This window comes from Danio rerio, chromosome 16 (genome assembly GCF_049306965.1).
Source record: "Danio rerio strain Tuebingen ecotype United States chromosome 16, GRCz12tu, whole genome shotgun sequence".
NCBI classification, from domain to species: domain Eukaryota; kingdom Metazoa; phylum Chordata; class Actinopteri; order Cypriniformes; family Danionidae; genus Danio; species Danio rerio.
In genome coordinates, this window is record NC_133191.1 from 42,564,331 (window position 1) to 42,578,998 (window position 14,668).

Consider the following 14,668-nt stretch of genomic DNA (forward strand, 5'->3'; position numbering starts at 1 on the left):
AACAAAAAGTGGACATGAAGACATAAAACATGAACATACAAAACACTCTCTCTTCCAAAAAAATAAAACAATAAATAATCACTTCAAGTACAACTTGTAAAATGTACAACAATAACTATGATTAGTGGTAAATATATTTTTATGAAAATGATCATTAAATAAATATGATTAGTGATAAACTAACAAATATTTCGTTAAAAGTCTCTGATCAAACCTCATTAAATTTATAGTAAAAGAAAATCCATATTTAAGTACAAATAATATGAAGAAATGTTAACAATTACATTATTATATTTATTTAATTGTAATAAAAAATAATAACTTCAACTAGTCAAGGAGTACTTTTATAAATATATTTATAGACAATAATGCGATAAATACATCCATTGGTGTTTTCAGCTAATGTTTTATCCCTTCAATAAAACGCATAAAAATGTTTATCACTCTCTGTAGCCGTGTCTCAAAGCCTAGTGAGCTTCCTACCAAGGTAACATCCATAGGTATAACCTACAGGGGCGTGAATGCAGTCTCAGTAGGCTTGAGTGTGTGTTTTGAAACGCAGGCAGTAAGTGGGTCTTCTGGAATCAGGCAGTTGATGCGGGCAGCCCGGCGTGTCATCCTACACTCACTTTCTTAGCGAACCACACCGGCTATACAGCAACAGGAGACGCGCAGCTCCCAAATGGGGCACTTAAAACACAGATAAACCGATTACTTAAGCCTTCGCCCGGTTTATTTTGAGGTAAGTCATACGCATACGCTGTTTTTGGTCGTTCGGAAAGTAGAAGAGCGTTATAAAGTAGAGACGTTTCGTTAGCCGCTTGGCTAAGTGTAGCATCCGTTTGTATCTTTATGAGGCTTATCCTTTAAGGCCTGCATAATATTTGAACGTCCAGTCGTAATTATTGTTTTATCACCTTTTCTCTATTCAGAACACATACTGTTAATGTGTTTTATGAACATTTTGTTGTTGAGGTCTTCGGAAGAGAAAAGTAGTCGACGTGTCTATTAAAGGTCTCAGCTAAACATGCTCAGATGCTAACTTGAGTGCAAAAGTCATCAGACTGATAGACTGCTTAATACTTTACATTTAAAATAAAGCAGGCTATTTGAAAAGCAGTTAAATCGATTTCTAATGCATTGTGCTTGTTTATTTTGACATAAGGCTGTTACGTTATAAGTTATGTATTTGTGTTGTTGTGGATTCGTTAAAAGCTAGAGAAGTAATAAAACAAGCAATATTACGAGTGCAAACCGCAACGCAGTATAAATGTGGGCATTATTATCATATCAGCTTTCATAACTCCAAATATTTGGCTTGTTGTGATTGTGCTCTGATTTCTGTAAACCTAAAGCTTCAAAACATAGAAAACTTATCTTTGGATGTGTTTTTTATGGCAAGTCGATTAAATGTTTATAAACTGTTATTATTTTAGTATCTCTACATCTTTTTGTTCCCATATAACCCAAAGATCCATCAACTCTATCACTGCTGCTCACTTCTTACTTGGCTTTAAGTTTGTTGATTTTGTTCCAGTCTGTTTGTTTGATCTCAGGATTATTGGATTTCATGGCTTATTAACGATTAAGGTAAAGTTGGTTTTATATTCACACATTCAGACTTTCTCCTTAATAATATAGTTTCAGAAAAGCAATTTTTAAATAGTCAAAACATTATGGCAGCCAATGTATCAAAATCCAATGTAATCAAAGTACAACATTGTTCACAGTCAAAGAAATAGTGCAAATGTTGTTTTGAAGTCATAATTACATTCGATTTCAGATTGAATATTCAAAGTACCATGGTAAACCCTATAGGGAGCATGTCACTAGTTGTCATTGAACAAATGTATTAATATAAAATCAGCTACACCTCAATGCTTATTAATGATTGAGGTAAAGTTGGTTTTATTTTCACACATTCACACTTTCTCCTTAATAGTATAATAAAACACAAAAAAAGACTTGCAAAATCTAAATGGTACTATTGTATTATCATCCAATGACTATCAAACATTGTTCACGCTCAAATAAATAGTGCTAATGTTGTTTTCAAGTCGTACTTGCATTTGATTTCAGACTGAGTATTCAAAGTACTTCAAAGTGCCATGATAAACAATATAGGGAGCGTGTCACAAGTTGTCACTGAACGAATGTTCAACAATAAAACCAACTTTACCTCAATTTGTTAACTTTGTGACAGTCTTGTAATCTAAGTTATATAAATCAAATCAGCTAGTTTGAGGATAATGATTTTGTAATTAAGGTAAAGTTGGTTTTATGTTGACATTCATTTAATGTTCCCTATATTGTTAAATACGCTAATTTGAATATTGGGTCTTAAGTGGCATGTAAGTATAAATTCAAAATATCATTAGGATTATTTAATTGACCATGAACAATGTTGTACTTTTGATAGTCATTGGCTGCTAATATTATTTCCCTATTTAGGATTTGCAAATAATACTTTTCTGAGATGATATTATTAAGGATAAAGTCTGAATGTGCGAATATAAAGCCAACTTTACCTCAATGATTGTGGAAAGTCATGATGGTGTTGGTAAAAAGGGTTTTACACTGTCCTGCTCTCACATTTCAGGGCAAAGGCGGATTGAATTCAGTCTTTCCATTGCAATTCGAGAAGTCTAAATGTTTTGATCGGTATTGCAACTTTTACTGATATCAGTTAGGCTTGTCTGGCGAACAAGAACAGCACATAAAACTGTAATTTCAGTGTGAAACGTCTGCCAGAGTTGGACTCTGCATGTGATATATGAGAGGAGAGCTGGCATCTTCATCACAGATGACTCAGCCTCAACCAGCTGACACGTGCTGTAATCTCGTCACTTTCAGAATCAGTTTCGATTGATTTTTTTTTTGTGTGTGTTGCTTTCTACATCTGGTTTTGAATTTCAGTGATCTAGTAAGCACAATGGCTTGTGCTCATGTTCATTTGTCTTTCATCTAGTTAAACTAATTAAATTCATCAGACTTTCCACTGTTAACTTGAGGACTTTTCATCACTGCTGTTAAAGCATGAAAGCAAAACTAGTGTCAGGTCTTGAGGTGATTTAACTTTCCATAAAATACCTTTTTCTGACATTGTGATGACTTTGAAAATAATAATTAATCCCAAAATAAAAGTTTGATGTTAGTTTCCTCATCCTCAGGGCATCCAAGATGTAGAAGTTTTTTTATTTTTTTTTTATTTGGCATTAAAGAAGATTTTTATCTTAAACCATTGATTTTCTTAGGTGAAGTCTAAAATGCATATTAATGACTACCAGCACAGTCAGAGCTCCAAAAAAAAAAACATCTACAGTGAAACTAAATTATAACTTGTGACTCCTGATAAACCTTATTGGAACATTATAAAGTGCAAGATGTAGAGATATATATTTTAAGATAAGAACACATGTGGGTGCAGTCTCAAAAATGAGCTGATGCTGTTTGTTTACGGTTTTCTTTATATAAGTTGAACCATCCAAGTACCATTTTGATAAATAACTAACACACACAAAGCTTGCACTTCAGACTGTTGTGAACACACTGACTCAACCACTTTCCGAGCCTGTGGATTTAAGTATAACAGACCTGTTGTTTTGCTCAGGAGCCAAATATATTTGTATTGTTTTGCTTTTTAATGGATGGTAACCATCGACTTGCATTTTACGAATCGCTAATGGCTTGTTTTAACTTAACAGTACAGTTTGGTTCAGTACGATACACATTTATTTCTGTTTCCACCTTCAGAAATACCAAATTATTGAACTGTACCATACCACTTTTTTGGGATACTTTCATAAGGGTACCTAGCACAACAGTTCAGTATAGGGCTGCACAATTTATCATTTCAGCATCGATATCGCAACGTGCGTGTTCACAGTAGTCACATCGCATGTGTTGGGTTTATAATTGATCAACAATTGAAAATACATTGTGAAGGCATTGCAAAGTATAACCATAACAGAGTGAAACTTTATCATTTGCATGCTGTGTTTTAAAGGCATTTCAATAGAGGCACAGTAACGTAGGGGATGCTCCAATCAGGATTTTTGCAGCCAATACTGCGTACCGACTCTTTGTCATGATGATCGGCTGATACAAATACTGATTCTTATTCTTCAAGCTTTATATTATTTTGCAATTGTATAAGCACAATTACCTTGTAGGTATGTGATCTCCCCTTACCTAAGATAATAAATTAAGGATGTTGCATACATGTAATGGTCAGAAGCAGCTTTACAAAAAAAATAGATAAAACAGATAAAAACATGACTAACAACTAGGAAACATTGCTCATGTGTTGTTGTGCTGCTGATGCATAACCCGGGCGCGCACGAGCATTTTCCGTGACACTTGTGATTGGTTCATTAGGTCGGCCAGATCAACAAGTACAGATTGAGTCGTGAAATGTTAATATCTTCTGATATTGATTGAAGCATCCCTTCGTACAACATTTGTAACTTTTAATGAAGAATAAATTTACTGAGTTGTTAATGCAGTACAGTTTTATTTTCATTTTATTATTCAATTTTTGTATCTTAATGTTTGATTCTCAGGAGAAACCATAAAACACTTTTTTTTTTTGCTCTACTGTAATTATTCTTGCTTGCAATTTGTTTATTAACACATTTTAATAATCTGTTAACATCTTGTTATCTGTTTTTATTTTTTTTTTTTATATAATTAAGCACCTTGAATTACTATTGTGTATGAAATGTGCTAATATAAATAAACTTGCCTTGCCTTATTTTTGTACATGATTCACATCCTTACAAAATCAACCCAACCAATCTAAATGAATGATCCCCCCAAATAGAGCTATACAAGCTATCTGGTTCATATCGCAATATATATTGCAGAAAAACAAAATATCGCAATGTCTGATTTCTCAAATAATGTGCAGCCCTTCTATAGCATTGAGTTAGTCTCACTGTGGAACACTGATTGGTTTACAGACAATTGTTAGCTAAGAGAGCAACAAAACTGGAAGCCTCATTTTAAATACACAGCAAAAACACGACACTGTGATAATGCAATGACATCAATGAACCATAGTCAACCTGAAATCAAATAAAGCTTGTCATCTTCTTGTGACAGAAAGCCACATTCCAAAAGCATGAACAGGATCTTCTGTTTTTTTATGAGTTCTTTTGCATGTCACATCTAAAAATGTGTGGAAAGCGAGAGGAACACAGTTTTCTTAGTTTATTTGTGCACGCTTCATGATGCATGTCTACTTTTGAGTGTGCAAAAGACATGATATGTGAGTGATTGCTTCTTTGAGTGAGAATGCTGTCGGTCACAACATTCTGCTGTACACCACGCCTACCAAATAAGCGTACTATTGACAGTTAAAAGCAAGCCTGAATCATACTGTACTGAACCATACACTGAAAAAAATTGGTTCGTTGGGTTTACACAGTTTTTGTTTTTAGGTAAGTGGTTGCAAAGAATTTATTTGGGCTGAAATTAAATAAGTTGAACACTACTAAATTTAATTTGTTTAAATTCAGCTCATATAAATTGTTTGCAACTATTATAAAAATACATATACTAAAATACATATGTTTTCAGTGTACTGCTTAGTGGAAATGAGGCATAAGCTGTATGGTTTCAGGAAATCTCTTTTCAAACTATTGAAATATCTATTAAATGTTTATCGAAGTTTTAGTTTTTAGGTGAACTATCTCTTTAATGCACAATGGGTTTTAGAATGTAGCAGCTTTGTGGAATCTGAGACTGATGTTTCACTTTATCTGATATCGGCCTGCTGGTAATGGTGAGGTAATCTGCTGGAGGAGGATTATGGCGCTGTCCTACGTAGCTGTGGAACAGTGTGACCCTGAGGAAGTGACTCTTAGTAAAGCCTGTTCCTCTGAGTTATTGTGAATTTGAATTGCTGTTTACTAAATTTGTGGTCACATAGTGGTCAAAACTTCAGCTTTAGCAACAGTTCATTGTGGAAGTTTTTGTTCTCTATATATTTTTTTAACTTTCATATGCAAGTTGGAAATGTAAAGTCTAACAGACATGGGGCTAACCCTGTTTACTATGTTAATAATTGTATATCTCTATATAGTGCAAAATTTATTAGTATTTCTATAAAGAAAAGGTGTCAAAATTACACTATTGGAAATATGTAAAAGCGTATTTGAACTAGACCTTAATCTCATAGGCCCCGTCTACACTAATATGTTTTAGTTTTAAACGGGTTTCAGGATGAAAACGATCCACACTCACACGTCGGACAGTTCATCAAGAATTTTTTGCTAGATTTCATCTCACTATAGTTATCAAACGTATTATTTAATTCACCTTGTCTCTAGCTAATGGTCTTTTGAATCTATTACTTTATCTCAGGTAACGTGTTTTGGCTGAGCACAAAGATAAGTTAATATATTAATTTATGTAACCGTACACTGATTCTACATATTTAATTAATTGCTTGCTTTTATTTGCTATATTGTATAAACAATATTGTAAGGTATAATTTTATAATGGCCATTATTGATTATTAAAACTGATATTCAGCAAAAGAGACAGGAAGGGCTGTGCGATTTGGGGAACATATCTAATTTAGATTAAAAAAATATATATTTTTAACAGAGCGATTTTGACTTGATTTGCGATTTAATTTTGTAGTCAAACTTCGGCTCAATATTCTGTATCGTAGCTTCTTATTGCTAAAATGCAATGAGTGTTCGTTAAAAAAAAAAAAGGAACTGAAAATATTAACTTAAAATTTATTTATAAATATACAGAAATTAAACACTCATTTTCTCTAGAGCAAGCAGTAAGTGAGTTGTTAGTTATCTCCTGGTGCCTCCGTGATGATTTTTCATATGGTGTAATAGCTGCAAACAAGCTAGCTACTAGATTGAGTGTCACTGACAATACTTTTACTTTGACTTTTTAGCAAGACACTCCTCATTTAGTGATTCGATTTCGATTAATCGTACAGCCCTAGAGACGGGGTGTGTTTTATATTTTTCCATAAAAATGAAAGGAGGGAGTTATGTTATTGGCTCCGTTTTGTTATAAATATGTAAACAGTAAAGATGACGGCCATATAAATATGTAGCTACATGATGCTTCAACATTTTTAGTGTCTTTTAAGTTGTTGATAACAAAATGAAAATAGGCAGTTTATTATATTATGTTTTCATATTATTGTTAAGATAATAAAACAACGTAGCCAGGGTGATGTGAATGACATTTTACAGTACACTGTTTTTACCCGATGTGTCCTCGGGAGTTTGTTTTCCATATCAAACTTGTAAAAACTTAAGAAAAAGGTGCAACTCAAGATTCAACTTGAGTGTGTACTTAATATTGTGAAAAAGCTCCAATCAGATGAATGTTGAATGTCTGCAGCCTTGTCTCTTTTTTCAGATGTCTCCGTTTTCCTCCATCCACATTGACAGCAGTGTTTTAAAATGAAAACGGTCTCTAATGCATTTTCAAAACGCTCCGTTTTCGGCCCCCGAAAACTCTGGGGTAGTGTGAAGGGAAGGCGTAACTGCAAAACTGCATTTCAAAACTAAAATGTATTAGTGTAAACGAGGCTTCAATCACAACAAAAATAACTAATTATTTTATTAAAAGAATAGCATTTACTTAAAAAAATTATGTTTTGTAATATTATAATTTATAAATCTCTTTCCTGCAACTTTAATACAGTTAAGTTTTTTTCGCTGTAAAACCTCTGAGAAAAAAATATTTTTAATATTTTAGACATTAATATAAGTGATTATCCTTTTTTCACCCCTGAAATTTCATCACATTTTATCTGAAAAAAATAAGGATTAGATTCAAACTGTGAAAATAAATAGTATTAACATTTGAACAGCAAAATCTTATTGGGCAAAATCAAGTCTATCCAACCTCACCGTTTTCCTGCCAATTTTTCTATTCACTTATAAACGTGTAATTACAGCAGTTTAAATGCATCCTGAATGTCACTGTGTTGTTTTTATGAAGACTTTCACGCTTTATCGAGCTTGTTAAACCCTTTTTTGTTGTTGTATGTTTTTCTCTATGTTCTACAGGGGCCTGAGAGTGTGTGGCCATGGGTGATACAGAGCTGGAGCTTTCTCCCACCCATCTTGAGGAGCTACAGAAAAGCCCCTCTACCTCCACCACCTCCTCGCTGTCCCTCCCCTCATCACCCTCCTCTGGCCCACATCCCCTCACCAGCTCCAGCCCGAGCACCAGTGAAGGCTTGCCCACCTCCAGCCCCCCTCTGGATGTCATATCCGAAGGATTGGGTGAGCTCAGCCTTGTCATCGACACTGAGGTGGCCAAGAAAGCCTGCCAGGAAGTTCTCCAAAAAGTGAAGTTCCTGAAGGGCGATGGAGAAGTATCTTCAGCCAGCTCAGAGCCCATTTTGGCGAATGGCACAGCTCATCCCGAGGCCAACGATGGAGGACAACCTCCCAAGATCAGCGAGGAGGAAGTGGAGCCCATAAAGAGCGTGCGTCGTCGTCAGAAGAACAACTCCTCCAAGCAATCCTGGCTCCTGCGTCTCTTTGAGTCCAAGCTGTTTGACATCTCCATGGCCATCTCCTATCTGTACAATTCCAAGGAGCCTGGTGTGCAAGCCTACATCGGTAATCGCCTCTTTAGTTTTCGTAATGAAGACGTGGACTTTTACTTGCCCCAACTGCTCAACATGTACATCCACATGGACGAGGACGTGGGTGACGCCATCAAGCCCTATGTGGTCTACCGCTGCCGGCAGAGCATCAATTTCTCCCTGCAGTGCGCCTGGCTGTTGGGGGCCTACTCTTCTGACATGCACATCTCTACGCAGCGTCACTCGCGTGGCACCAAACTGCGCAAACTCATCCTGTCAGACGAGCTCAAGCCCTCCAGCCAGCGCATCCGCAGGGAGGTGCCGCAGCCTCCCCCTCCCTACCCCCCGCCCCTCCATCACGGTCCGGGCATGAGCGAACACAGCCTCTCGCCCTCCAAACGCACCCACCAACGTTCCAAATCCGATGCCACCGTCAGCATCAGCCTCAGCAGCAACCTGAAGAGAACCGCCAGCAACCCCAAAGTAGAGACCAGTCAGGATGAGGTGAGATGCTTGCACTGTCACATATGCTCTTACTTAGTTGGTTGTTTTAGCTCAACAGTGTGTCTGGCTGTCACTTCCACCTCCCGCTGATGTGGTTTCTCAGCTTTTTCATGCAAATGAGGAAGGCAAACTGCTCAGATTTGTGTTGTTTCTGTGGCTGTGCTGGAAAAGGTGTGTCAGTAGCCCCTTTCACACATACAGACCTTTATGGAAAATTACTGGCAATTTTTCAGAAAGGGATCATGTGTGAAAATACTGGTAAATTCGTTTTGGCAAGTTACCAGAAAGAGAAGTTGCAGCATTACCAGTAATTTGCGGGAATGCTTTACTGTGTAAACGCAGAAGAAAGATTAAAAAGAGTGTGTTCACGATTAGAACTCACTAATGTGAGACGTCTACTCCAACCAATCAGAACATTCAAACGCATTCACATCTGTGGTGAGATGAAAATAAAAGTCTTTGAATATTTTTCCAGACACATTTAGCTGGTAGATGTTAGTCAGATAACAGATTTCTATGTTCCTCCTTAATGCCAACAGTGTAAAAAATGATCGATAAAATGCTTATGACAAACTGCTGTGAGTTTACATTCACCAGCAATTTTCCAGAAAGGGATCATGTGTGAACAGGCCCTTTTTGAAAATACTGGTAAATTTGTTCCGGCAATTTTCCGGAAAGAGACATTGTAACATTACTGGTAATTTGCCGGAATGCTGCTCTTTGTGAACGAAAAAGGAAAATTGCCGTAAAGAGTGTATTCACGCTTATGCTCATTTATACTTCTGCGTCAACGGTGCAGCCATCGCGTGGACGCATAGCCGATGCGCGAGTCCGTTGGAGCGAGTGTTTACAAGTATCGAGACCCGTGAAGGAGCTTCATATGGAAAGTTTTGTTGTAACCTTATGGTTAAAGTTGTTGCATGTCAGCCGGTTCCTGCCTCAAAATGAGCGAGTTTGAGACACTTGTACATTTAAGGAAGCAATTAGAAATAACAAAACACCAGCGAAGAAACTCGACACAAAGGAACATAAACACCTTACGGCCAGCTAGCGTTTCAGAAGGGTTATTACAGAGGAACACAAACAACACTCAGAAGTATAAATGCACGGCTAAGCGCAAGGCTTGTACCGTGGGTCATGCTGATCACTTGACGCAGAGGTATAAACCAGGCTTTAGAACGCATTGACGTGAGACGTCTACTCCAGCCAATCAGAACATACAGATGCATTCACATCCACACGGTTTATGAAAATAAAAGCCTTTAAATATTTTTCCATGTATATTTATATTTTCTCATTTAGCTGCTAGTTGTTAGAAAGATAGCAGTTGTTAGATAGCAGATAACGTTTCTATGGTCATTCTTCATGCCAAGTGTGCACAAAATTAATGATAAAATGCTTATGGTAAACCGCTGTTTGTTTACCTTCAAGCTCTGCTTCAGTTGCTTGACTCCATAAGTTTTCATCAAGATGTTCACAATACTTATCCATCCAGAGAATTTGTAATGTCATCAAATGTGTAAACATTTAGCTGCGGTTCGCGCTTCTATCTTTGGATGTCTCTGACTCCTCCTAAGTTTACAAATACAATCGCAGCCATTTAGAGGTAATTTCTGGTTAATGTTGTCAGAATTTATCTTTATTTTGGAATGGATGTGTGAATGGTCTTTCCTGGAAAAATTCCGGAACGTCCTTGCCTGTGTGAACAGCACTTTTTTTATTTACCTGTAAGGCCGTACTCACACTAGGTACAGTTGCCTCGAACCGGGCCAAAGCACGCTTGTCCCCCCTCCCGTCTCCCCCGACGGCCCGCGCTCACACCATATCGGGCCTCGGCACGCTTACGTCATCGCTGCTGCGCTGTTCAGAAGCGCTCTCTATGGCAAGCCTTTTTAGCATTTAAATCTTTGTTCTGACTCCATAAATATATTAAGAGATATCTCTAATTATATTTTGACTAGTCATAATTATAATTCGACTAGTCAGAATAACAATTAGAGATATCTGCAATTGCAATTGTACTAGTACGAAATCAGATTGGAGATATCTGCAAATATATTATGACTAGTCATATTCCTCCATTGACTTCCATTAAAAAATATTTGCAGATATCTCTAAATGAGTTTTGACTAGTCACAATTGTAATTAGAGATATCTCTAACTGAGTTTTTACTAGTCATACATTTGGAGATGTCTTTAATTCGTAATATTTAGAGATATTTACAAATATATTTGAAGATATCTCTAATTAATTTACTAATAGTCGAATTACAGTTGTAGATATCTTGAATTGGATTTTTGACGAGTCAAAACTCAGAGATATCTGCAAATATTTTTCAATGGAAGTCAATGGAGGAATATGACTAGTCATAATATATTTGCAGATATCTCCAATCTGATTTCGTATATATAGAAGTATATATAATATAATATATAATTATATCTCTAAATATATTTATGGATAGTCAGAACAAGGTTTAAATGTTAAAACGGCTTGCCATACGCTCTCTCGCTCAGCAGCACAGTGGAGAGTTCTCTAGTTATATCCTTTCAGTCGTTTGTTATGCAGTGACATGCAGTCAAATATTTCGCCAAACAGTCCTTAGGGATGCCGTGACACGCAGTCAGATATTTTACCGAACAGATCCGCCACTTTTGGCGCTCATAAACAATCAAAGCTCTCGTGCTGCAGGAATGAGGAGGTCTGCTGAAGGCGCGCAGCTGGCGTGCTGTGAGGAGTTTGCGTCTTTAATAAACTACGGCAGTTTGCGATCACTGAACAGTAAGAATGATTAATAAATCCATATCAAACAGTCCCTTAAAAGTCACGTCTCGGTTTCGGGCTTTGGCGCGTTTCGTGCTCACACACAAGCGTACCGCGCCAAAGCCCAAGTGTACCGCGCTCAGGCACACCTCTTCCAACCGGGCCAGGGCCGGCCAAGTGAACCGTGCTTGAGCCCGATTCAGCGCACTCACACTTCTCAAACGATCCGGGAAACGGGCCTGGGCACGGTACGGATGGCATAGTGTGAGTAGGCCCTAAAGTTGTTTCGGTAATTTTCTGGTATCATGGGTATACTGCATTGATTCAACAAGTTAAACTGTTCTCTGATATCTACATAGTAGGTATGTGGCTTGGAGGAGTTCAGAAATACTCTATAAATGGTGTTCATCACCTTTCAAATTAGGACTGTGCAATTACATTTTGTTTTTGGCTTCCAATAATTATTTAAAAACATGATTTGCTGAATATTGCTATATTAGTTTGCATTTGTTCCTCCCAATTTGATGTGGAAATCTAAACAATAATGCAGTGTCACTTTTGCATCAAGGGAGCTTGTTGAAGTGCGTTTAATTTATTTAGGGTTTTAAAGCAGAAAGAGAACTTGTACTATTATGCACATGCTCTTACCCGCAGAGATGGAACAGAACATGCACATTTAAAGTCATCTTTTAGCTCAAGGTGCACCTAAATGTTTAAATACATGCAAAAATGCTTGGTGATTATTCACATAAACCTTTGTTTGGTGTGTTATAAATGAAAGAATTGAAAATGAAAATGTACATGTTACTGTAATTTTGATCTATGTGGCTCTTAAAATAACAGCAATATTCCTGATACCGACTGTGCTTATTTCAGCAAGTAGGATGACTAGATCTCTGTTTTAGCTCTGTGAAAATAATTAACTGCTGCTGGCTGATTCCTGGAAAAATGATGACATCTCTTCTGTTAAGACTGTTCCATGCCCTCCCTTTGTGTTGATTTGCACAGTCATGATAACAGTCCTCAGGGCTAAAAGCCATGCCATTAACAAATCACCTCTCATGCTGTTAATAAGTGGTCTGTTGCAAATCACAGATTCAGGATTAGATCCGGGGTCAATGCAGAAGACTGATCACATTCTGTTTGTACCGTGTGCATTGATTATTATTTTATGATGGGTGATTCCTGGTGTCTGACAGCAGATGAATTGTTGCATTTGCTGAGAAAATTAAAATGATTTTTTTGCTTAAAGCATGTGCAAATGTGTTTACTGACAGGTAGATTTAAGTAATAAACAAAGTAGTCTTGATGTACTTAAATGAACAAATATTAAGCATTTTAAAAGGTAGATTTTGAATAGTAACTTTAAAAAAAAAGTTTTACAAGGGATGTCCAGATCTGATCACGTTATCGGAAATCGAGATCATGAAATCGGTTGCCTTCCGATCAGGACTCAATATATATGTATATTAGGGGTGTGACAAGATCTTGTATTACGCGATCTCGCGAGATTAAATTGCGACGAGATTTCTCATCGAGGTGAACAGTTTTCGTGAGGTCAAGATGGTTGCGCTTGTCACTCGGTTGGGCGGGCAGGTGTGACATAACCGCTTTTTTCAACAGAGTTCAGAGTGCCGCTTTCAACATAGACTATAACTGCAGCTACACACATTATGGTTCATGTGCATGCTATAGAATAGCACTTCAGATATGCTGAAAGTCATAATCGTCATAATCACAAATGGAATTAGGACATGTGGAGTCCATCATTGAGGATTTTCTAATAATAGCAGTGTTTTCTCTAGGATTTTTTCCAGCTGTGGCAGCAGGCCTTATTTTACATAGATCTACCAACTACCTCTGTGGCGTTATTATTTCAATGACAAATGTTGTGAGCGCAGTATTAGAAGTCGAGATCGCATTTACAGGGGTGATAGCGTTCCGGCACCATTTCCGACGTACTGTGGCTGCGAGGGGAAAAAAAATCAGGTTCACGGATATTGATCTGTCATTTCTCTAGATTCACAGAATTCACTCACTGCTGAAAGCGCCGGATTGGTTTTTATTAAGTGCCATTTTGTGTGCTCGTGAATCATCTTTTGAGTGTAGACGCCATGTAAATAAAAGATTAATTGTGTAATTTAGAGAGCTTTATAAATTATATCGGATCTTTGTGAGATATGAACTAAGATTAGTGACGCTTTTTAGTGATAATAAGAGGAGCGTTCTTTGCACTTTCCAGGCTATAATCCATTCAGAATTTGTATGAAACTTTCGTTTTCGGCACATATACGCTGATATGTTTTGGGAATGACATCTGCATATTTACGCTGGGTTTATTCTCGAAATAACGGTGAAGCAATAGACGGGACAAAAATATATTTCCCCCTTCTCCTTAAACAACTTAGTGTTTCAGCTATGAAATAGTTCAGTTTTGTATGTAGCCTAATGGCAAAGTGTTTATATTTAGTTTCGTTTTTTATTCAGCTTATTTAGAAAAACGTTTGGAGCATTTTTTATTCGTTAAAAATACGTTTTTTTAACGAACAGCGCCCAGCGGAAGACCATCATTGTCTGTTTGATCAGTTTGCCTTCTCAGATCATCACGACTTGCCTAAAATAAAAGATATAAAACAGTTCAAGTATAAAACAATGGTAGCTTAAACGTTAAAGAATGTGTGCTAATAGGCGCATAGTTTGCTTATAAAAAGCTTGCAGGACATCGAGGCGCCAGAGCAATCACTTGCATTTTTTCAGTGGGAGCAATTTAAAGTTATCCGTCATTTTTGCTCACAAAGTACAAGTAATACATCAAAAAA

At 36.9% G+C, this 14,668-nt stretch overlaps 1 protein-coding gene across 4 annotated transcripts in view; it reads left to right on the plus strand.

Annotated features, from left to right (window-relative positions):
* Positions 1-616: 616 nt before the first annotated feature.
* The window catches only part of pi4kb (phosphatidylinositol 4-kinase, catalytic, beta), a 40,006-nt gene continuing 25,954 nt past the window's right edge, over positions 617-14,668 (plus strand). For 3 of the 4 annotated variants that reach the window (XM_005158219.5, XM_005158220.5, XM_068213982.1), the window contains exons 1-2: positions 617-742; positions 8,055-9,085. In XM_005158219.5, the coding sequence (XP_005158276.1) occupies positions 8,075-9,085 (1,011 nt within the window). In that variant the 5' untranslated portion in view covers positions 617-742; positions 8,055-8,074. 4 annotated transcript variants of the gene reach the window in all.